The following is a 24181-nucleotide window of genomic DNA, read 5'->3' as shown; positions in this document are numbered from 1 at the left end:
CCGTAAGCATTCATTTTACAATTCGGAAACGTTACGGGAAATGACACAATGAATTAACAAAAGCGGCCTAAACCGGCCCTGTGGACAGAAAGAGTTTCCTGGGATGAGTTACTCAGCAGGTAATAAACAAGGCGCGCTTTGGAGCGATAGCAAAAAAACTGTCAGTCATTCCCGGAGTTGACCTTTCCAGCTAAGCGCGTGAAGAGAGTGGCTGCCTTCTTTGAGCCGGCGGGCACAGAGAGATCAGGGGGCGGCTTTGTTTGTGTCGGCCGGAAGATGCGCCGCGACTGAGTAAACACAGCTTTGTGCGCCTGCGCGGCCTGTTTGTGTTGGGCCGGGCACTGCGCCTGACGGGCCGTCAACCCGCGACACAAAGGCCGCGCGACGCGACGCCGCACTCCGCCTGCGCTGCGCTGCGATGACGCTGCACGATGCGTCCCGGAGGACTCCTCGGCGCTCTCCGTCATACCGTTACCCGCCAGCCCCTCGCCAGCTCTGCCTTGTACAGAGCAGCCTTAATATATGGTCGTCCACACATTTCTCGTACTGAACTGATCAAAGGTATTAGTGTTTAACGCACCGTCGGCGGCGAGGTTAGCACAGACAGAGCGTCTGGTTGGGGAAGGAAATCCATCGTGAGATTTGCAAAGAAATCATCGTAATATTTGTCTTTATCAATCTGGATATCCTACATTTGGATGACTGAACAGGGATTTCCTCCAGAAAGTGAGTCTACCTATTTACCACTGAGGCACTTCGCTAGGTAATTTTCTGCAGTATGTTACCACAGTATGCCCGGAGAATGAGTGAGATGTCGTACGGAAGGAAATTTGTAGATGACAGAGAGCCAACTCTCTTATGTTTCTAAAGGAGTTTACCGAAAAAGTGGTAACTGAAAATCTGTGGAACAGTTTTGACAAAGAACTGAGCGCTGTAAAGCAAAAAAAGACTTAAATTTTGGAATGAGGTGCAGAAACCTTGGCATTGAAATACTGTAGATATGAATATGTTCATCGAGGTCGATAGTTTGGAAATATCGATCTTTGGGGGTAACAAAGGATTACATGCAAAATACAAGTCATTTTAAGCAGAAATTTTTTGTAGTGGCTCTTTTATATCGACTGAAAGCAAAGGCTATCTAAAACTATCTCCGTCCGAACAGGACCAGGAAAGCTCAACAGTACCGACCGACTGCTGTGTCATCGTCAGCCTACAGGTGTCACTGGATGGGGATACGGAGGAGCTTGTGGTCAGCACACCGCTCTCCCCGGTATCGTCAGTTTTCGTGACCGGGGCTGCTATTCTCAGTCAAGTAGCTCCACAATTAACCTCACAAGGGCTGAGTGCACCCCGCACGCCAACAGCCCTCGGCAGACTCAGTCGGTCACCCATCCAAGTGGTAGCTAAGTCCGACAGTACTTAACTTGGCTGATCTGCCAGGAAGGGGTGTTGCCACTGCGGTATGGCCGTTGGCAAACCAAAGGCTTTGACATAATGTAAATGTTTTGATCAATACTGATAAACAAAATTAGCTATGTTAATTTTGTTTAAGTATGAACAGTTTATTTAAGATAAGATTATAACAACAAGCTTCGTTATCACAATATTAATGTTAGTGGTTCCACTTTTTCGAATTGACGTGATGTTGAACTTTCGCTTCGTATCGTTTCAAGATGTGTTTTTTAAGTGAGAGTTGTTGGACGCTGGGTTTCCGACCGATGCTGTAATTACAAGACTAATGCAGTACTTCGCTCGGGATGAACTATAAAGCTTGAGCCGTCTTACACATTTGGAGCGAAAAAGACTGAGAACCAAAATTTGTCATGAAGGCGATGTTTAACTTGGCGAGAGCTCGTGACCCTTGTTCCTGTGCCTGCTGATGCAGACCTGGACAGCAGCGTAGTTGCCGCGGCGCTAATCTGAAGTAGGTTGTGATGCGCTCCGGTTATACTTGTTCTGCACAGTAACGTCAGTGGTGGAAGACTGTTTCAACAACTCACCAATACGATTACTAATTATCTTTTTAGTTCCAAATAAGGGCCCATAATCAGGTAGAGGAAGCTCCTGGAAAATCGTTGACCTTTATCGTTCTCGATGCGAATCCTAGGGTTACGACGACAGAAAGTTTAAAGTAACCATACAAAAAGGAACAGAAGAAATCCGATAAGCTATAGAAAAATGAGGTAAAGGAAAGGTTGGTTACAATGAAACTTTGTAGACAGTGTAGACGGAAAACTATTTACCGTATGGATATCCAACTTTATAGGAATGATATTCAGATTGTGAGCTGCAGGATTTGCGTTGTTCGTAGTCTTAGTGTCATGACTTGCCGCTAGGCTCCGGTACTGGGACGGCGACGTAGGATTGGAACACACGCATCAGCGTGCATTAAGGTTGCATTCAACATGGGTCTGGACAATGTGAGCGGAGCTTTACTGGGAAAGTTGTCTTATCACAACAACAGCAATAGTGCGAGTGCAGACACGTTAAAGGAATGCGGAGAGGCGTCCTTTCCTCTCCAGGGCAGAAGGACATGTTTCAGAAATCCAAACTAACTGGCGATTTGGGAACTGCTCGTGGGAGATGCCGAAGTCCAACTGCGCCATAGATTGTAACTATTGCCACCACTGAGAATGCTGGACGCAATGTTCAGTCTTCAAGGAGGGCGCGAGCTGAGTGACGATAGTTGACACGTCATGGTCTACCTTTCGAAAAGTGCTGCGAACAATTGTGAAATGGCATCCGTACAAACTTCACATAACTCACCAACGTTTGCCACGTAACGCAGACTTTCGAGCATAGGTTTCTTGCAGGTGCTGAAGAAGACGACATGTACCCTTGGAACATTTTGTGAATCTATGAAGCACACTTTACCTTCACTGGGGCTGTCAACACTGATAACTGTCGCATTTGGGGTTCGTCACCACCAACGGACGTTCATGTAGTTCCTTTGCGTCGCGAACGCGTCAAGGTGTGGTGTGGCTTTGCGGTCCATTTTACTTTCAGGATCTCTGACACAAAGGACAAAGGACATGCAGCATGAACGGCACATTTTACTGTCGTGTGCTTCGCCAACATGTGCCGGAGAGAGGTGTTTTGGACACAGCTGTTTTGATTGACTTGCAACTCCATGCCACATTGCTCGTGAGGTCACTCTGTCACCCCGTAACACATTTGGAAAAACCAAATCATTGGGCGATCGTTCCAAAGTGCGTGGCCACCAAGATAATCAGGTTTGAGGCCGTGTGATGTCTAGCTTTGGGACAACCTGCTGCACAGGGTTTATCAACGGGACAATAACACACATTGGAGGTTGAAGATGACTGCAGTGAGGAAGGTAGCCAACGCCGCACCTGAGATGTTTCGGACAGCTGTAGAGCAACCTCTAGTGCGGTTCCAGGCTGTCGTGGATGCAGATGGTCCTCACAGTGAGCAAAGCTTGCAACCTGAAACGAAAACGTGGTACGAAATGACAAATGTTATCCTCTCATGTGGAGGTTAAAATGAGTTTGTTTCGATGGTTTATTCGTCCTTTCTCTACCGCATGTTCTTACAAATGTCACTACAAAGATTCATTGTCCTACGGTTATTCGTTTTTCATGGGGACCCTCTTAAGTAGCGAAAGTTTAATTATAACCGCCCTGTATATATTTACGATCTATGTGAGCATTTACTGAGAATTTTAAGTAAAGTTAATACCCAAAAGCGAAATGTTGTTCTTCAAAAGTTTGGCTCTGAGCACTATGGGACTTAACTTCTAAGGTCATCAGTCCCCTAGAACTTAGAACTACTTAAACCTAAGGACATCACACATCCATGCCCGAGGCAGGATTCGAACCTGCGACCGTAGCGGTCGCGCGGTTCCAGACTGAAGCGCCTAGAACAGCTCGGCCACCCCGGCCGGCTCTTCAAAAGTTATTATGGTTACTAGAGACTGCACTACTTTACCAGGTTGGTTGCAGAGAGCATTTGGATCCAGGTCTAAGAAGTAGAATAACAGGTAGAAATATTACCCCGCTTATTTTTGCAGCATGAAAACAAGATGGTAGCATTCAGACGAAACGAAGAAGAAAATTAATTTGGAATTAAATACTTACTGCAGTAAATAAGTCATATTAAAATGACTGTAACTGCGTAGGCGAGGATAAATTACAGCGTCAAGACTCGTCATTAGATCGCGGGACGAAATTTTGGAAATTTGTGGTAAGGTCTTATAGGACCAAATTGCTAAGGTCATCAGTCCCAAAGCTTACACACTATTTAACTTAAACTGTTTTTACAGATAACTTGCACCCTAGGATATAAGGCAGTCGATGTTTCGGAGATACTTTATTATTAAAGCGCATAAAATGTGAGTAACGCGAAGACACATCGCGAAGATTGTACCAACAGAAGTAGCTAGATTGGGGGTCGATTAGAAGCTAGAGCAGAGACCGGGATTTCTCGAGCGTGTCGTAAACTGTTCGAGCCTTTCGAGCTGTGGTGCCCGAGCCTTCAAACGGGATGTGCAGGTGTTGATAATGGAATTCCTGCCGCTGTGCACCTGAGAGCGGCCGCGACTGCCGCCCGCACGTCATCGCGCCCTCGGGGCTGTTTATTCAACACGGGAACAGCCGCCGGCCTGTGCCGTGCTGGGCTTGACTGTTTTGACACCGGCCGGCCGCATCCCAGCCAGCCGCGGAGAGATCGCGGACTCGTCTCTCCGTGGCCGCCGGGAATGCATCCCTGTCCCGCATCGCCGCATTCCTCGCCGGAACAATGGCCCGCGCGCCGCCGCACAGACATTGTCGGCCCCGAGATTACCGTCACGTGTCACACGGAGCGCCGCTGCCGGATGACAAATGGACCGCCGGCATTTGCAAGTCACGCCGGCGTCCCGAAAGAGAGACTATATCTGTGTGTGTGTGTGTGTGTGTGTGTGTGTGTGTGTGTGTGGCGAGCAGCGTCACTCGCCGGTGCGCGGGATTACCGCCCGCCTCTCCCGTCTCTCTCTCGCTCCGGCCGAGGCGTTTGTTTATTTCTCTCACCTGCTGCCGGCACCGTTCTCGAAAATCCCTCGCTGGCGCTGCCGCGATATCGGCCGGCAGGGGGGGCAGCGGCGCGCGCCGCAGGTAGGGGGGTCCGGCGCGTTAAGCGGCCGCCCAGATGGGAATCTGCCTCGTAAGCAAATCCCCCGGCCGGCTGCTCTTCGCCTGCCACCGCAGCCCGGATAGACTCCCACTGTGCGCCGGCCGCTGCGCCGGTGGCGGACAATGGATGTGCCGACTGCGCCAGCAGCAGCCACAGCCACGCCCTGCCCTGCTGCCGGGCCTTTCGTAATTGCGACCGTCAACACCGGAAGAGGCCACGGCAGCTACCGCTGACAGTTTCTATATACGTCACTTACAGGCTACACTGTGCGGCTTGGATGTGCACACTACGCGGTCCTACTTGGCCTTAATTGTTCCTGTTTTGGCTCGGGCTATCTACACTGACGGAAAAAAGTCACAAAACCAAGGAGTTGTACGACGTAAACGAAAGTTGGTAGGCGTGTTACTACATCTGAAAGAAGATGACTGTTCAAGCTTCACGCCAGTCGCGTAAAACTGTCGTTTGTAGCGCCACTACGAGGATGCAAATCAGGTTTGCTTTAACACGCGCTGTAACGGTACCTTTGAGACTGGATGTGGCGAGTTGCTGTCAGTCAAGAATCCGCTTTAGACGACTAACAGGCCATTATAACAGCTCGCTGAGTTTAAATGAGGTGGTGTAATAAGGCTGCGAGAAGCTGGATGTTCCTTGGAATTTTTTTGGAAATTTGTGGTAAGGTCTTACGGGGCCAAACTGCTGAGGTCATCGGTCCATAAGCTTACACATTATTTAATCGAACTTACACTAAGAACGACACACACACACACACACACACACACACACACACACACACACATGCCCGAGGAAGGACACGAACCTCCGACCGGGGAAGCCGCGTGGAGCGCGGCTACCCCGCGCGGTGGATGTTCCTTCCGCGTTATTGCAAAAAGACTCGGTAGGAATATAACCACCGTACACGATTGCCGATAGCGGTCATGTAGGGCCGCAAGAGATCGGGCTCCGGACGGCCACGTGGCACTACCGAGAGGGAAGAGCATCGCGTTCGGCGTATGGCCCTGGTGCATCGCACTGCGCCTGCAGCAGCAATTTGAGCAGCATTTGGCACCACAGTGACATAACGGACTGTTACAAACAGGTTACTTCAAGGACAGCTCCGAGCCAGACGCTTTGAAGCGAGCAACTACCGCCATTTCGACTTCATTGGTGTCAAGCTTAAGCTCATTGGAGGGAAGGGTGGAGGTCTGTTGCGTTTTCTGATGAAAGTCGATTCTGTCTCGGTGCCAGTGTTGGCCGTGTGTTGGTTAGAAGGAGGCCAGCTGAGTGCCTGCAACCAACCTGTATGCATGCTAGACACACTGGCCCTACACCTGGAGTTATGGTCTGGGATGCGATTTCGTATGGCAGCAGGAGCACTCTCTTGGTTATCCCACATACCGTGTCTCGTGGTTATCCAACATACCGTGACTGCAAGTCTGTACGTCAGTCTGGTGATACGAAGTGTTATGCTGCCTTCATAAACACCATTCCAGGGGGTGTTTCCCAACAGAGTAACTCTCGCCCACATACCGCTGTGGTAACCCAAAGTGCTCTACAGAGTGTCGATATGTTGCCTTGGCCTGCTCGATCACCAGACCTGCCTTCAGTTGAGTACATATGGGACACATCGGTCGACAACTCCAACGTCATCCAGAAACAGCATCAAAAGTCCCTGTATTGACCGACCAAGTGCAACAGGCAAGGAAGTCCACCTCACAAACTGACACCCAGCACCAACACAACAAGTATGGACGTTTTCATGACTGCATTCGACATTCTGGAGGTTACGTTTATTAAAGTACCAACATTTGATATTTACAATGGCTTATCTCGCGTTTACATTAACCTGCGATCTTGCAAAGTTAACCACTTAAATATGTCACCTAGACAAACTTATTCCCAAAATTACATTACTCTACATTTATTATTTTTCGGTCTTACGATATTTTTCCGTCAGTGTATTTGTTGTATTTTTCGTTGTTGCTGTTGTGGCCATCAGTCCGAAGGGTGGTTTGATACAGCTTTTCCTGTGCAACCTCTTTCATCTCTGCGTAACTATTACAAGCTACCTGCATTTAAATGTGCTTCATTATGGTGATGACTTGGCTTCACTTTAAAAATGCCCCCACTCACGCACGCCTTCTCCATAACCAAACTGAAGGTTCCATGGTGCCCCAGGATGCGCCCTATCAATTAATCCTTCTTTTAACCGTGTGATAAATTTCTTTTCTATGCAATTCTATTCAGCACCTCCTCATTACTTACCCGACCTATCTTTCTGATCTTCAGCACACTTCTGTATCACCACATCTCAAAACTTTCTGCATTGTCTTCTTGTCTAAACCGTATATCATCCACCTCTCACTTCGGTACAAATTTACACTCCAATCGAACACCTTTAGAGATGACTTCCGAACACTTATATATACGAGATATTCGAAGTTAACAAATTTATGTTTTTCTGAAATGCTTCTCTTGCTGATGACAGTTCAGATTTTATATCCTCTACGCTTCGACCATTGTCACTTACTTTATTGCCGAAACAGCATGACACATTTACTACTTTTTACGTATCGTTTCCTAATCTAATTCCACCAGCATCGTCTGATTTAATTAGGCCACATTCCATTACCCTTGTGTTACTGTTGTGTGTGTTGATTTTATACTCTTTTCAAGACACTGAATGTTGTATTCAGCTTAAGAGAGTCTGACAAAAGTATAATAACACTGGTAAATCACAAAGTTTTTTTGTGAACGAAAATCATCCACAGACTTGTGTAATATTCTACAATATTTATTATTTAACTAATCGATTTTCGACTGTTAGGCCATCATCAGGTACAAAGATAAATATGCGTCGCAGTGAATTTTGCGAGAACGAGGACTTTAGACCAGGTACGCGCAAACATTCGCTCAGTTGTCTGTCAAACATGACCATCATTAATATTAGATATATTCGATATAAGACGGAAGTGAGAAGAATTATTTCGACAACAAAATGATTTACAAACTATCTAGCTTAAATAAAATATATGACACAGAGAGTTAATGAACTACATAACAAATTACGACAACAATACACACATGAAAAATAAATTCAGCAAAATACAATAAACTTCGGTGACATAATTCAAGGTATAATTGAAAAAGATAATTTTTCTTAACTGTGGTTGTACAAACAAAAATTATATGGAAAGTTAAACCACAGTAACAGAAATAAAGTAAATTATACGGCATATAAGTATTAGGTGCCACTTACAAAGTAGTCTTTTGTGGGTAGATTTGCTGTACCTGCGGCTAGGAGTGAGTAAGGGCACTGTGTCTGATCAGTGATTACCAACTTTTGGCAAACAGCCCTATAGGTAGGAAAAGCCAATACTACACAGCCTGTAATATAAGTTTTGAGTGAGTGCTTGATGGGCGGCTCACATTTCGGCCACGTACCGTGATCACGTAATCTTATATTTAAAATAGAAGGTCCCCCCAAGATAGCAGTCCGCGTGACTTGTACAGCAGTAATATGGGCTGCCTGCCTCTGAAACAACCATTCCTCCGCTTTCTGTATAAAATAAATAAATAAATAAATAAAAAATGAAGTTGTATTAACGGTGGGAATCAGTACTTACAGTTTAACGCATGAAGACATGTAGCATCCATAATGCCTTGTTGTGTAGTGATATGTCTTATGAACGTTTGTCTGTATGTCAACTTCCATTGCTTTTTCGGAAGCATTTTCCCATCATTTAAATAAAACTAATGCCTGATAATGGTCTTGTAAACGGAAAACCGATAAATGAAATGAATTAAAACTGTGTAACGTCCACAATTTTGTGCTTTTCATTTACAGTCATGAAGTTGCTCTACCAGGAAGCGACGGAAGAATCAACATGTTGAATGAAACATTTCAAGGAAGCACTTTTCGGGGTTCCTATATCCCTAAAAAAATCACTTTTGGCCCAATATTGGATATAAGTTTCCCCATTTATGTATGCCAAGGAATGCAGTCACCGTGAGTTAGGCTGTATTTATTTAAATTTTTTCGGTTCACAGCTAATATCAGTTTTTAAGGCATTGTCTTGTGTTTAACCACAAAAGGTCCATACGTATCAGCGTTCTCATGTGATGTGCTTCCGTTCGTTCTCATTTACGTCACTGTTCATGATGATTTGACAGATAGTTGGTGCACATAAGGCAGGAAATGACCAAGTGATAATAAAATTTGTAAACCAAAACGAACGGAAGCACATCACGTTAATACCCTGATAAGTAGGACGCATTTTTCTAGCTAATCACTGGAAAACGGCTTGAATAGCTGAAACTAATAGTGGACCAAAGAGTACGTTTACACAAATGCAGCCTAAGTGGAAAAATTCCGCATTCCTTTAAAAAAATTACGGCTGTGGTTTACACTATGTATTATAATTAAACTTCCAGTGCATTTATGAAGGTTGTCACATTGAGTGTCTCCACTCCAGTTACTGTGACATGAAACATGTGCGAAAGGAGAAGCGTAATCTGAATTTAAGTGAGGTAGCAACTGAGAGCTATATATGAATGAACAAAATTGTAAGGTCCCTCCCATTTTTCTAGATCTGACAGTGATGCTAATGGTTGGCTATCGGGCTATAGTTTGAGAGATGTACTTCAGCCATGATTGCTTAGAAACCCTGAACTGTAGCCTAACTGTTCTTGGTGCAACTGTAAGTACTTCCAACAAAATTAATCATAAGACCTTCGGAAATAATTCAGTGCGCTGCTAAACATCTTAGAGTCGGTTACGTGTATTTCTGGCTCACAGCCCTTTCACTATATGTTTAGTCAACACAGTCTGCCCCACGACTGCCCTCGCAGCCCGACGATACTCTGTCCGCCGATAAAAGGCAGAGACTATAGAAAGTTTTAGGAGAGGGGTGTCCAACCTCTTGGCTTGCCTGGGCCACACTGGAAGAAGACGAGTATATTTGGGACGCACAGAATATAATTAACACTAACAGTAACATCTCAACAAAATAAATAAAAACGACTATGGACCAATGAAAGAGTAGCATCATGTGGCTTGAGTTTCAGATTGAATATATCCAACTTCAAAAACTTAACATAAACGGAATTTTATGGATTTTTTAATTTTTTTTACCAATTGTGTCAAAGGTGCTGTCTCCTTGGGCCGCACTAATACTTGCTCTGGGCCGCATATGGCCTGCGGGCTGCGGGTTGGACACCCCTCTTCTAGAGGGTAAGGATCGCCAGCTAGTGCCTGCTGCTGGCAAGGATACTGATCACGGGCCGCCCAGAGTGACCGAGCGGTTCTAGGCGCTACAGTCTGGAACTGCGCGACCGCTACGGTCGCAGATTCGAATCCTGCCTCGGGCATGGATGTGTAGGTTTAGGTAGTTCTAAGTTCCAGGGGACTGATGACCTCAGATGTTGAGTCCTATAGTGCTCAGAGCCATTTGAATCGATCACGGCATCCTTAAAATATGCCGCTGTGCATTCTAGTAACAAGAAAATCACTCATGAGGACATCTAACCAAAAGACCGTAATAGTCATGAAGTCACTGTCGGTTAGAAGTAGTTTCATACAAAACAATATGTCTAATCTTTATTAAACAAAGCAAGGTGAGAAGTTTTTGATTACAAAATTATTTTGTTGTGTCTACTCACACGACACTTAATCAACCGGGTCGTCAAGACCCACTCTAAAATCAATGATACGAGGATAATAATGCACTAAATGTAGGGGCACTACACGAGTATTGTGCTTTTCATCATTTCTAGTAGATAATACAATCATAAAGACATTTAAATAGCGGCAGCATTTACAGTTTCTAATACGGAACATTCGCACGATCGCTAGCTTCACCGGCAGAGCGTGTGTGATGTGGCAGTGCGGTCGCAAGTTGGTGGCCGTGCAGCGGGCGCTGTAATTCCCGCAGACAATGGGTAGTTAGCGGCGCCTCCAGAGGGCGGATAGCCGGATTGAGACGTGACGGGCTGGGGCGCGGCGCCGCGGCGTGGGGTCGTTCCCGCAGCCTGCGCGCTGCCGCACTGGGGATGGGGCGGAGAATGCAGGCGCCTGCCTGCCTCTGTAGTCGCAGCGGCGCAGCGTAGTGGTTGTAGCGGGGCGTTAAGGCGGGTGGGGAATCTAGCAACGTCGGTTAAGTAACTTGCTGAGGCAGGATTACGAATATGTTGCTTCCTTCGCTTTAATTACGCCCCTTTTCTCCAACTCTGACAGTATAGGTTCGCCGGAAGCGGTTGATTAGTTGTCAGTTCTTTCGATTCAATCATTCGACAGTGGCAGAAATTGTGGTGTCACCGCCAGACACCACACTTGCTAGGTGGTAGCCTTTAAATCGGCCGCGGTCCATTAGTATACGTCGGACCCGCGTGTCGCCACTATCGGTGATTGCAGACTGAGCGCCGCCACACGGCAGGACTAGTCTAGAGACTCCCTATCACTCGCCCCGTTGTACAGCCGACTTTGCTAGCGATGGTTCACTGTCTACATACGCTCTCATTTGCCGAGACGACAGTTTAGCATAGCCTTCAGCTACATCATTTGCTAGGACCTAGCAAGGCGCCATATTCAGGTACTATTCTGAACAGATAATATTGTGAATCATGTCCCTTCAAGAGCGATGTTCATCATTAATGGATTAAAGTTAAGTATCAAACTAATCACGTCCGCTTTCTGACTTCTAATTCCTTGTTATGTTCCAGACCTCACGTCAGTAGAGTCCTTCCCTCCTCACGCCACCCTGCGTGAGCTAAAACGTGAGCATTTCGGCCCCCACTAGTAACACGGTGTTGGCTCTTCTGCAAACACTACAGAAATTATCAGAAAGGATCAGCAGAATAACACTGTTCGCTGGTGATGCTGTTGTTTACAGGGAAGTATCGCCTTGTGACGATCGTAAGGAAATGCAGAATAACTTGGACAAATTTTCCACTTTGTGCAATGAATGGTAGCTCTCTTTGCATCTATATACATCTACATCATACTCCGGAAGCCACCTAATGGTGTGTCGCGGAAGGTACTACTGTTACCACTAGCCAGCCGCGGTGGCCGAGCGGTTCTAGGCGCTTCAGTCCGGAACCGCGTGACTGCTACGGTCGCAGTTTCGAATCCTACCTCGGGCATCAATGTGTGTGATGTCCTTACGTTAGTAAGGTTTAAGTAGTTCTAAGTTCTAGGGGAGTGATGACCTCAGATGTTAAGTCCCATAGTGCTGAGAGCCATTTGAACCATTTTTTTGTTACCACTAAACCGACTCTACCTAGCCTGTTCCACTCGGGAAAGGCGCGTGGGAAGAATAATTGTCGGTAAGCCTCTGCAGTAGCTGTAATTTCTCGAATGTTCTCGTCATGGTCATTAGGCGAAATGTGTGTGCGAGGAAGTGATCTGATGTCCAGCTATTCCCAAAAATTGCTCTCCCGAAAATTGCAATAGAAAACTTCTCCGTGATGAACAACGCTCTCTTGTAACGCCTGCTAGTGGAGGTTTTTGATCATCTCGGTAACTGTCTCGAGCCTACTAAACGATACCGTGACGAGACGCGCCGCTTTTCGTTAGGTCTTTTCCATCTCTTTTATCAGTCTACCTGGTAAGGATGTCTTATAGATGATTAACAAGGATCGGTCGAACAAGCGCCTTGTAAGACACTCGTTTCGTGGACGAGTTACATTTCCTTAAAATTCTTCCTGTGAATCTCAGTCTGGAATCTGATTTTCCTACTATTTGATATATGTGGTCATTCCACTTAAGGTCGCTCTGGACAATTATCCCTAGATATTTTTGGTGTATTCAGTTTCCAGCAATTTGTCATCAGTAGTATGGTTGTATAGTAGGGGTTTCATTTACTATGTATGCGCAATATGTTTATTTAGTTACATTCAGGTTCAACTGCCAGAACCTGCATCATACGTCAATCCTCTGCAGGTCATTCTGCAAATAGATGCTGTCTTCTGGCGTTGCTATTTCTTTGTAGACGACCGCATCATCTGCCGAGAGTCTTAAAGAGCATCCGACGCGTTTTGCTAAATATTGTAAACAATAACGGTCCTACCATGCTTCCTTAGGGTATTCCGGAAATTTTAGCGCACTGGACTCGCATTCGGAAGGACGGCGGTTCAATCTCGCGTACGGCCATTCTGATTTAGGTTTTCCGTGATTTCCCTAAATCGCTCCAGGCAAATGCCGGGATGGTTCCTTTGAAAGGGCACGGCCGGCTTCCTTCCCCGTCCTTCCCTAATCCGATGAGACTGATGACCTCGCAGTTTGGTCTCTTTCCCTCAAACAACCCAACCCAACTCCGGAAATTATCTTCACATCTGACTATTTTGTTAAGTTAAGAAAAATGTTCAAATGTGTGTGAAATCTTATGGGACTTAACTGCTGAGGGCACCAGTCCCTAAGCTTACACACTACTTAACCTAAATTATCCTAAGGACAAACACACACACACCCATGCCCGAGGGAGGACTCGAACCTCCGCCGTTTCCGTTAAGAGAAACTATCTGCAAGGAAGTCTTGAATCTAGTCGCAAATCTGGTTCGATATTCGATAAGCTCTATTTTTTTTTAAACTAAAAGGCAGCCCGGGACGCTGTCAAACGCCTTCCTGAAATCAATGAACACGGCATCAACCCGAGCGCTGTTGTCTACAGGTCTTTCGATCTCGTGGGGAAACAGAGCTTCCATTATGCCGCCATCAACGTATACCTCGCATAGGGATAATGAGAAAGAGGTAAGAGGAATTAGGGCGCGTACAGAAGCATATAGATGCAGACGTAGACGGACATAGTGCAGTGTCTTCTCATCTCGCAAATATTTATTTTCTCACTCCGTCTCTATGCAAAAGATTGCTGCGCGACTGTGCGTCCCCATGATTGACTGCCCTCGATCGTTTGTGGCCTCCACACTTAAGTCATACCACTACTGTAGAGCCGTCGCGAATGCCAACTAAAGCTGTTGTACATGGTATGAGTTCGTTACTGAGTTACGAATATGGCAGAAGACTCCAAGCACCGTTACATTGCGGCTCGAGCCGATTCACTAATCGAATGATTTCTTGCCCGCACGCAGTTCGTCTCACGACGAGTCTCTAGCTTTTGTGTAGCCAATTCGTCACCCTCAGCAGACTCCGAGTTATGGAAACGTTCTTTACTTGCATGTCTCGTCTTCCGCACACAGTTCATGACGACTATGCAGTTTTCGTGTCTCTTGAACTTCCTATTCTTAGCGGACTATGTCGGTAGCGAATTGGAGTATCAAATACATTTCGTCACTCCCCATATTTTCTTACCCACATGCATTTCGAGCTCGGCCCGGGCCGAATCAGCTGTAACCGTAACCGTCCAGAGTCCTTACTGGAAGATACGTGTCATATGCTATGTCCTGTGAATTAAAACGCCGCGTGACAGCAATAAATGGCGTTAGTGAGTTGTGCGGGAACTGTATGTCTTCCACATCAATTAGTTCGACCTACCTATCTTTCTTACAAAGTGTTCAGTTCCGTCACTGTGGTCCGAATTGAATGGCGAGATTAGTTCTATTTTACAACTACTCATTATACATCTTCCCGACATATTGTCGGTGGAACAGCGACCAATACAGTGCTGAAAAAGTATACGTTTGTGTCTACAGTCGCACCGGTTTTGGCACACAGACAGAAAACTGAAAAGTGTTCATCATTATATATGATGTCCACAAGCACATGTTCTGCAAATCGAAGAAAGAAATTGTTACGTCTGCCCCTTAAGTACTGTAGTGGCGACCAAGGCATCTGGCTGGGAAGCAGGAGACTTGGGTTATACCCTCAAACGCATTCTGCAGGACTTTTATTTACAACTACGGTAAGACGAACGGGCAACGAAGGTATCACAACTGCCTCTACGTCATTCTGTACCACAGCTCGCTGTAAACAAACGTCGCGCCGTCGGCTGTCTGTGGTCCATCGTGGTGAATTCGCGACAGTTTTATTCGGAATTTTTTCATAAAACAAGGCTTAAAATTTTAATTCTTTACTAATGCAAGTAGTTTCAGAAATTTATTTGTCTATCTCGTTATTATTCCTTATCGATTTACTTGCTTTATTAATCCTTCTGCTCCTAACAATTTCGGTATGCAAAAGGTACAAAGAAGAAAAACTGCAGAATGCATTTGGAATTTGAACACAGATTCTTTTCTCCCCAATCAGATGCCTTTGTTACTACCCCAGAGGCGCTTTCGTTGAAAGCGTTTAAATTGTGGGTACATAAGCGGCAATCTTAATGGTTCCTTTCCTCGATTTCTGCGATAATATGCAGCTGTGGACTCCCAAGACGATAATAAAAATTCCCAGTTTTTAATTACCTGTCGACAGTGCACATTTTTAGTCGATTGCGCATCATGAACTTTAGGGGTGGTTTTCTCAAAAAGGGGAAAGGGAGCCACAAAATATTGGTCTTTCGTTATAGGTTGTCCACAAGGGACCTGCCAATATGAGCCGAATTGGTTGGCCGCATCTTCGGCCCTCGCCTTGTTAGAACAACGTGTAACTACAATGAAATAATGTGCTGCAATACTCGGTTTACAGTGACAGCAATATGTTCCTCGTCGCTCTTTAGCGGTTACCCCCTTATATTTCCCTACAGAGCAAGATGTAACTTCCCACGTTTTCGCAGCGCGTACGAACGACAATACCACGTGAGCACGCATGGTGGGGTGAAGAATATGACTGTGTAATGAGTTTTGAACAAGAACTACATCTACATACATACTCCGCAAGCCACCATACGGTGCGTGGCGGAGGGTACCTCGTACCACAACTAGCATCTTCTCTCCCTGTTCCACTTCCAAACAGAACGAGGGAAAAAGGACTGCCTATATGCCTCCGTACGAGCCCTAATCTCTCTTATCTTATCTTTGTGGTCTTTCCGCGAAATATAAGTCGGCGGCTGTAAAATTGTACTGCAGTCAACCTCAAATGCTGGTTCTCTAAATTTCCTCAGTAGCGATTCACGAAAAGAACGCCTCCTTTCCTCCAGAGACTCCCACCTGAGTTCCTGAAGCATTTCCCTAACGCTCACATGATGATCAGACCTACCATTAACAAATCTAGCAGCCCGCCTCTGAATTGCTTCTATGTCCTCCCTCAATACGACCTGATAGGGATCCCAAACGCTCGAGCAGTACTCAAGAATAGGTAGTATTAGTGTTTTATAAGCGGTCTCCTTTACAGATGAACCACATCTTCCCAAAATTCTACCAATGAGCCGAAGACGACTATCCGCCTTCCCCACCACTGCCATTACACGCTTGTCCCACTTCATATCGCTCTGCAATGTTACGCCCAAATATTTAATCGACGTGACTGTGTCAAGCGCTACACTACTAATGGAGTATTCAAACATTACGGGATTCTTTTTCCTATTCATCTGCATTAATTTACATTTATCTATATTTAGAGTTAGCTGCCACTACACGGTGCTTGGGAAAACACAGTGATGATATTCAATGGTTTAGCGTGCTGCACTGCGTCATTCATTCTGGGATAACAAGGAAATAACTAACATGAAAGTAGGGCCTATTTCTAGTGGCTTACAACGTCTGGGATAGGTGCATTGCGCCCGAAGACCAGTCACTAAACGTTCTGAGCGGTCGTTTTTCCGTCGTTAAGTTTTACTCTAATTTCGACGAAGTATTGTCGTTTGTAACTACTGGTGAGGGTAGACGCTGACGCTGAGGCAACTTACTTGGCGTAGTCGGCCTTGCAGTAGACGCTGTCGTCCTTGATGAAGCAGGAGGGCTGCCGGTCGAGGGCGAGCTGGCAGACGCAGCAGCGCAGGCAGTGCGCGTGCCACGTGCGGCCGCTCACCTGCAGCAGGTACTTGTCCGTGATCGGCTCCTGGCACGCCGCGCACACCCGGTACTCCGTCTGCAAACCACACACCGCACATTACACCGCTGCACTCCTACGCCGCACACTTTAAATGCGAGCTCTTACATCTTTGCCATCGATGGGCGAAGGCGCATCGATGACACAGACGTGGAAATTATACACTCCTGGAAATTGAAATAAGAACACCGTGAATTCATTGTCCCAGGAAGGGGAAACTTTATTGACACATTCCTGGGGTCAGATACATCACATGATCACACTGACAGAACCACAGGCACATAGACACAGGCAACAGAGCATGCACAATGTCGGCACTAGTACAGTGTATATCCACCTTTCGCAGCAATGCAGGCTGCTATTCTCCCATGGAGACGATCGTAGAGATGCTGGATGTAGTCCTGTGGAACGGCTTGCCATGCCATTTCCACCTGGCGCCTCAGTTGGACCAGCGTTCGTGCTGGACGTGCAGACCGCGTGAGACGACGCTTCATCCAGTCCCAAACATGCTCAATGGGGGACAGATCCGGAGATCTTGCTGGCCAGGGTAGTTGACTTACACCTTCTAGAGCACGTTGGGTGGCACGGGATACATGCGGACGTGCATTGTCCTGTTGGAACAGCAAGTTCCCTTGCCGGTCTAGGAATGGTAGAACGATGAGTTCGATGACGGTTTGGATGTACCGTGCACTATTCAGTGTCCCCTCGACGATCACCAGTGGTGTACGGCCAGTGTAGGAGATCGCTCCCCACACCATGATGCCGGGTGTTGGCCCTGTGTGCCTCGGTCGTATGCAGTCCTGATTGTGGCGCTCACCTGCACGGCGCCAAACACGCATACGACCGTCATTGGCACCAAGGCAGAAGCGACTCTCATCGCTGAAGACGACACGTCTCCATTCGTCCCTCCATTCACGCCTGTCGCGACACCACTGGAGGCGGGCTGCACGATGTTGGGGCGTGAGCGGAAGACGGCCTAACGGTGTGCGGGACCGTAGCCCAGCTTCATGGAGACGGTTGCGAATGGTCCTCGCCGATACCCCAGGAGCAACAGTGTCCCTAATTTGCTGGGAAGTGGCGGTGCGGTCCCCTACGGCACTGCGTAGGATCCTACGGTCTTGGCGTGCATCCGTGCGTCGCTGCGGTCCGGTCCCAGGTCGACGGGCACGTGCACCTTCCGCCGACCACTGGCGACAACATCGATGTACTGTGGAGACCTCACGCCCCACGTGTTGAGCAATTCGGCGGTACGTCCACCCGGCCTCCCGCATGCCCACTATACGCCCTCGCTCAAAGTCCGTCAACTGCACATACGGTTCACGTCCACGCTGTCGCGGCATGCTACCAGTGTTAAAGACTGCGATGGAGCTCCGTATGCCACGGCAAACTGGCTGACACTGACGGCGGCGGTGCACAAATGCTGCGCAGGTAGCGCTAATCGACGGCCAACACCGCGGTTCCTGGTGTGTCCGCTGTGCCGTGCGTGTGATCATTGCTTGTACAGCCCTCTCGCAGTGTCCGGAGCAAGTATGGTGGGTCTGACACACCGGTGTCAATGTGTTCTTTTTTCCATTTCCAGGAGTGTAGGCTTAGCAGTCACGCCCCTAGTGGCGCTAACTGCAAGGCGCGGGTCCAAGTTTCGGTTCTCGCAGGAATCACAGTCTCTCATACAGCCCCCCCTCCCCCCTCACAAATTTGCGTCACCCCAACTTTTAATTGTACATAGATGCCTATGATAATAATTAAAATAATAAAATACGTAAAATGGTTTAATTAATTTATTTAATCGTATGGCTAGGGCCCCCCGTCGGGCAGACCGTTCGCCGGGTGCTGGTCTTTCAATTTGACGCCACTTCGGTGACCTGCAGTCGATGACGATGATAGGATGATGATTAAGACAGCACAGCGCCCTGTCCCTTGGCGGAGAAAATTCCCCGACCCAGAGGATTGACAATCCGTCACGCTGATCATTCAGCTACCGGGACCGGACAAACGATTTAATATAATAATAATAATTTTTTGACATCAGTACTACAAGGGAAACTTCTCATCGCACCCCCACTTCAGATTTAGTGGTAAGAGGGGCCAGTACACAGCCCGTCAAAAACCGAACACAGATCAAGCATGAAAACAGGAAGAAAGTGTAGAGGGAAACAGAACAAGAAGTGCAATATAAAGGAACAGTAAACACAAGTGGCGTCTTGGCTACATAGTTACGGTGTTGGGAGGATAAAAGGTCGTGTTCGAACATCGCTCCTACCAATTTTCTTTTTCTTTATGATCGCTTTATTCAAATTTGTGTCTGTGTCGTGTTGTAACGCCCGTTTGCAACAGCGAGGTGTAAAGTAGGGACATATGATGACAGTTGATTCTGATTCTCTATTAGCAGCCGAAAGGAAGCGGCTTTCGAAATGGAACCATAAATGTTTGATGACAAGGCTGTAAGTCAACTGAATCCTTCACCGGAAAACAAATCTAGTGTGTCATACACGGCATTAGTTGACAGTAAGTGTGTCATATGATAGGAATCTCTTATCGGCGCACCCAATTTGTATGACTGGTAAGTGAGTGAGATATACCTCCTTGCCCGATACAGGAGTTCGTATGAATGTGAATGTGATCTCTCCCAAGGAAATGATGAAAACATAATGGTTTGCCATATAAGCTGAAACAAATGAACGCAACAGTTTCACATCACACGGCTTCTCTCTTCTGTCAAAATGTATGGTTTTATCGTTTTTGAAACTGCCTTCCATTTGTAAGTTTTGAATCTTGAATTCCTTTGTTGTAACATAGTTCACACCCGGTCACTTCTTGTTTTCATTTCTGTGAGACGTGTATGTGGTATCTCGCCTGCTCTAACTATTCATCATGTTTACTTGCAACGGTAACGTATTATTATTACATGACTCATAGTCTATAACCAATGTATAGTATGAACACTTCCAAGACTACAGAAAGAGAACAAACATTTCAATGATCGGACGGACGTTCATATTGCTGTAAAAAAAAAACCAAACAAACTCGTGGCACGAGGAGTTTCGAATACAGCTCGCCCACTTGGCAGTCCAAGACCACTTACCCACGACGCCGCTGCTGTCACAGTCTCTTCTTTATTGTACTTGTTGTTCTTGGACCGTTCACTTTGTCTACTTTGCTCTTTTTTCACAGTCCAGTACACCTTCTTCCTGTTTTCACGCTTGATCAGTGTTCAGTTTTTGACGGGCTATCCAATGGGCCATTTTATCACTAAATCTGGGAGGGGTGGGATGGGGAGTTTCCCTTGTTCTTGTTACTAAATATCTTTAGCAGAACTTACACAAATTGCATTCCAGAAAAATACAGCATTTCAAAATTAATCGTTCGAAAATTTTAGAAGTGCGTGTGCTATATAATTAATTGAACAGCAACAAACTCTCACAACTTTAACAACATCAAAATTTACATGATATAAAAGCGAAGTATGTGTTCATCACTATGTTTCACCTAGCGCTATAATTGTGAACACAGATTTGAAGGCTATGACTACGCGAGCGAGTAAGTAAGGGGAATGCTGTGTCTGCAATTACTTCTGCATACGTTCAGGAAGTCAGTCTTTCTATTAGTTTTCTCGGTGAGGGACGGGATCTTTATCTTTTTGTCTTGGCTTACTCAACTTACTATGCTTTGCTACTTCCACCTCTGACCTCTCGTGCGGGGTCGGATTTGGCAATGACGGGGGCGCTTTTACCTGCGTGGAACGTTCTCCACGGACAGTAAGGATGCAAGGCTATCAACTTGGAATAAAACAAAAAAGTATCTTATGTTAAACTAGCATGTAATTTGCAGAATTCCTTTAAATTTTTTAGACCCATAGTTTTCATGTCACGTGACCGCCGCCTGGAGAACTACGAAGATGACAAGACGACAATGTAACTGACCACAGTGAAGGCGGAAGACAGCTCTCTTCGGGCATTCATTCACGTCAAGCAGATAATTATCAGGCTCGCTACGCCACAGCCTTCTCACCATCACTGCTGGTGGAAGTAGATTAGGACATCGTTCAGCTCAGCTGGACTCTGTCGAATTCGTCGTGTCAGCCTGTTGTGTTGTCGCAGGACTTTGCCAGCAGTGCTCGACTACAGGTTACAAACTCTGATACATTTACTCAGGTTACCTATAGTAAGGTAGGCTCTGTTGTTTGGGCAGTTATGAACTTGCTCACGTTGTTATCAAGTCTCATTGGTTGCACTCTGTGATAGACGCTGAACTTCTGTAATCTTAAGTGTCAGTGCCATCTATTTCACTCTTTTTCTTGAGACCTTTTTCCCAGGATCCGGTGATTTAAGTTATATTAATATTTAGTGGCCAGTAAATACTATAACCTTAAAAATATTTATTTGCTGTAGATTACAGGACGAGTTAATGCCCAAAACGAGAAGAAATAACTACAAATCAGAAGAAACGAGTGGTAGCTGTGATGAGGAGCCGAATTGAAGAGTTGAATTAATTGAAAGGTTTCTGGGAAATTGTGGTGCATTATAGGAAATTATTTCTAACCACGCTCGGAGGCTCATTCTCTTGACTGTTGTGGACGCGGGGCGGTTTCCGGCACCCTATGTAAAGGGGGCTTCTGGTCAACCTGCAGATGAAGAGTCAGAGTCCCTGCAATCCTTCTTAATGGGCTGTGGTCTGGACCTGCTATGCTGGCTTAAGAGCGAGTGATTCTCCCATGACGGAAGGTGTTTCAAAGCATACGTTGGAAATAAATTTTTCGGATGTTCCTGCAGGATGCAGCGATCCGCCTTTCTGGTCTGTAGGCAGAATGAGAAAAGATCTAAACGTTGTAACAATTTCGTAGAGTGATTTGGACCTCAGAAACTTGAGGAATATCCTGGCAGCTCCGATAGGTTCATTTCAGACCTCTTGTGTCGATGTTTGTTTTATTGCATAGTATGAAATATACTGACTTACACACACTCCCTCTTCTCTAGCTTCTATCCCATCGCACGAGCCCGCTGTATTTCAGATTTCGAAAACTTATTTTAACATCGTACCTGAATGCCTTTTCTGCCGCCATAGTCGTCAGTCAACTTAAAGTTGGGAAATATTATGCACCATCTCTCTGTGACCGAGTAAGTTTTGCTTTTTTTTTTTTAAATATTTTAACTAGTTGTGTATCGTATTTTCTGAGGGGAAGATTATTAGGAACTAGCTCAGTATTGGCCTAAAAGATCGTGGAAAACCGCATGAAAACCACTCTCAGACTGGTCAACGTACCAAACCAATGGTCCTTTACCCGCCGCGAGGTTCGATACGGCGTGGTTCATTTCTCTTCCTCACAAGCTAGCACGTTGCGCGTTATGCAATAAGACGAGGTAGCGCCACAATCAAAATAATAGCCAAGACCGTGAAAAGTGAGATCGTCCTCAGGTCGGCTGAAACACGTCAATGAGAAACGTTCTTTTAGTAAACGCAGTCAAGAAAGAAACAACTAAAATCAATGTCCAGTAACGTAAGGTGGTCTGAGGTATACTAAGCGCAGATATGCTCCAGTGGCTGTCACAGAGCGTAAACAAAAATTGTTAGAGAGCAGTCACATCGACACCTGAGAATCGTCTACTCGCTAGTCACGGGATCATGGGTTAGTGTAAAAGCTAAATCAAACAATTTCAAGCTCAAAGGTCACAGCACTAGTGGTAAACGTGCTTAAAACCCTCTCATTTAAATTTGACACTGGGGAGCCACAAGTAAATCCTGTACCACAAACAACGGTCTCCCAGAAGGCTCGGTTCTGGGCCCGCTTTGATTTAAGTTGTATACCAACGACATAGTCGCTACTGATTCTGTAAAGCTTAGCTACGCCGACGACCTGGCGATTGCAGCTCAAAACAACACACTTAAAGAAGGTGAACAAACAGTTACTAATGATCTACAAAAGCTCGACCATTATAACAAAAAGAGGAGACTTTGCCCGAACGCTAATAAAACAGAACTCAGCTAATTTCACCTAATCAACAGAATGGCAATCAGAGACTCGAATGTAATTTTCTGTAGCAAAAAATTACCACATCTTCGACACACAGATGTTTGGATGTGACTTTCAACACATCTCTGACATTTAGGAAACGCCTACAACTAATAAGACAGAAGCTAATATCTAGAAACAACATGTTAAGGAAACTGGCTAGTGCTAACTGTGGACATAATTCAGGCACCTTACGAACTGCTGCACAAGCAGTTGCGTATCCTGTCGTCGAATATTATTCTCCTGTTTGGCGTTGAAGTAACAGTCAATGAAATGGATATCCATCTAAATGACGCGATGAGGATAGTGACAAATACTCTTAAATCCCCACCAACAACAACATGGCCGTCAGTACTGGTCAGTATTGACCCTCCAGATTTCTAATGACAACAAGCAATAACACATGAATGGATGAAACTCAGAAGCTTCAGAGACTTACCTATTAATGGAACAATGAACAATTTACCACGTTGACGATTAAAATCTAGAGGGCCAATCTGGGTCAACACTGGCCAGCTAGCCCCAGAAAGCTATAATCTAAGAGATTAATGAAGAAATCAGTGACCATCCTTTCATGTTCATAAGTGGTTAGGCGACACAGATCTGACCATCCAACTCCCGGGTACGAACCAACTAAGAAAATTATGAGCTACCTAAACCGTACAACTGGCCACGCCGTAATCCGATAAACGTCACATAAGTGGGGAATTACCGATGATGGCCATTGCGACAGCGGAACATCGGAACAAACACTGGTACACATTTTTCACGACTGCCAAAGAGGAAAATTCATGCGTAGCCGGAAAGACTTTGTAGCCGCAACACATTCAGCAATTAACTGGCTGAAGTCTTTGGATGTCCTCTTATAATGAAAATAGATCTCTCAGCTATCTTTATCTACTGCCAGTTCTCTATATTATGACCACTGCCCACTGAGATGTTGGATACCGCCTGGTGGCGTTGCGGGCATATGACGCGGTAGCAAAAGTATGTAAGCGGATGATACACGGATGGGGTTCATCCTCAGATATGGGCTGTAAATGGGAAAATCCATTGAGATAAGAGACTTTGTCAAAGAGCAATTTATTATCACGAAAAGTCTGTGAATGAGTGTCTAGAAAACGGCGAAGTTGTTCGAATGTTCACGTGCTACTGTCGTGAGCATCTAC

The 24181-nt window shown here is 45.9% G+C and overlaps 1 protein-coding gene across 1 annotated transcript in view; it reads right to left on the bottom strand.

Moving 5' to 3' along the window:
- The window catches only part of LOC126088591 (LIM/homeobox protein Awh), a 344709-nt gene that overhangs the window by 102368 nt on the left and 218160 nt on the right, over positions 1 to 24181 (bottom strand). Inside the window, exon 2 of the mRNA XM_049906798.1 lies at positions 16863 to 17044. Within this exon, the coding sequence (XP_049762755.1) occupies positions 16863 to 17044 (182 nt within the window). The remainder of the gene's footprint in view (positions 1 to 16862; positions 17045 to 24181) is intronic.

This window comes from Schistocerca cancellata, chromosome 1, assembly GCF_023864275.1.
Source record: "Schistocerca cancellata isolate TAMUIC-IGC-003103 chromosome 1, iqSchCanc2.1, whole genome shotgun sequence".
Lineage (NCBI taxonomy): Eukaryota > Metazoa > Arthropoda > Insecta > Orthoptera > Acrididae > Schistocerca > Schistocerca cancellata.
Note: the sequence above shows the minus strand (reverse complement) of the source record. Positions and strands in the feature narration are given on the sequence as shown.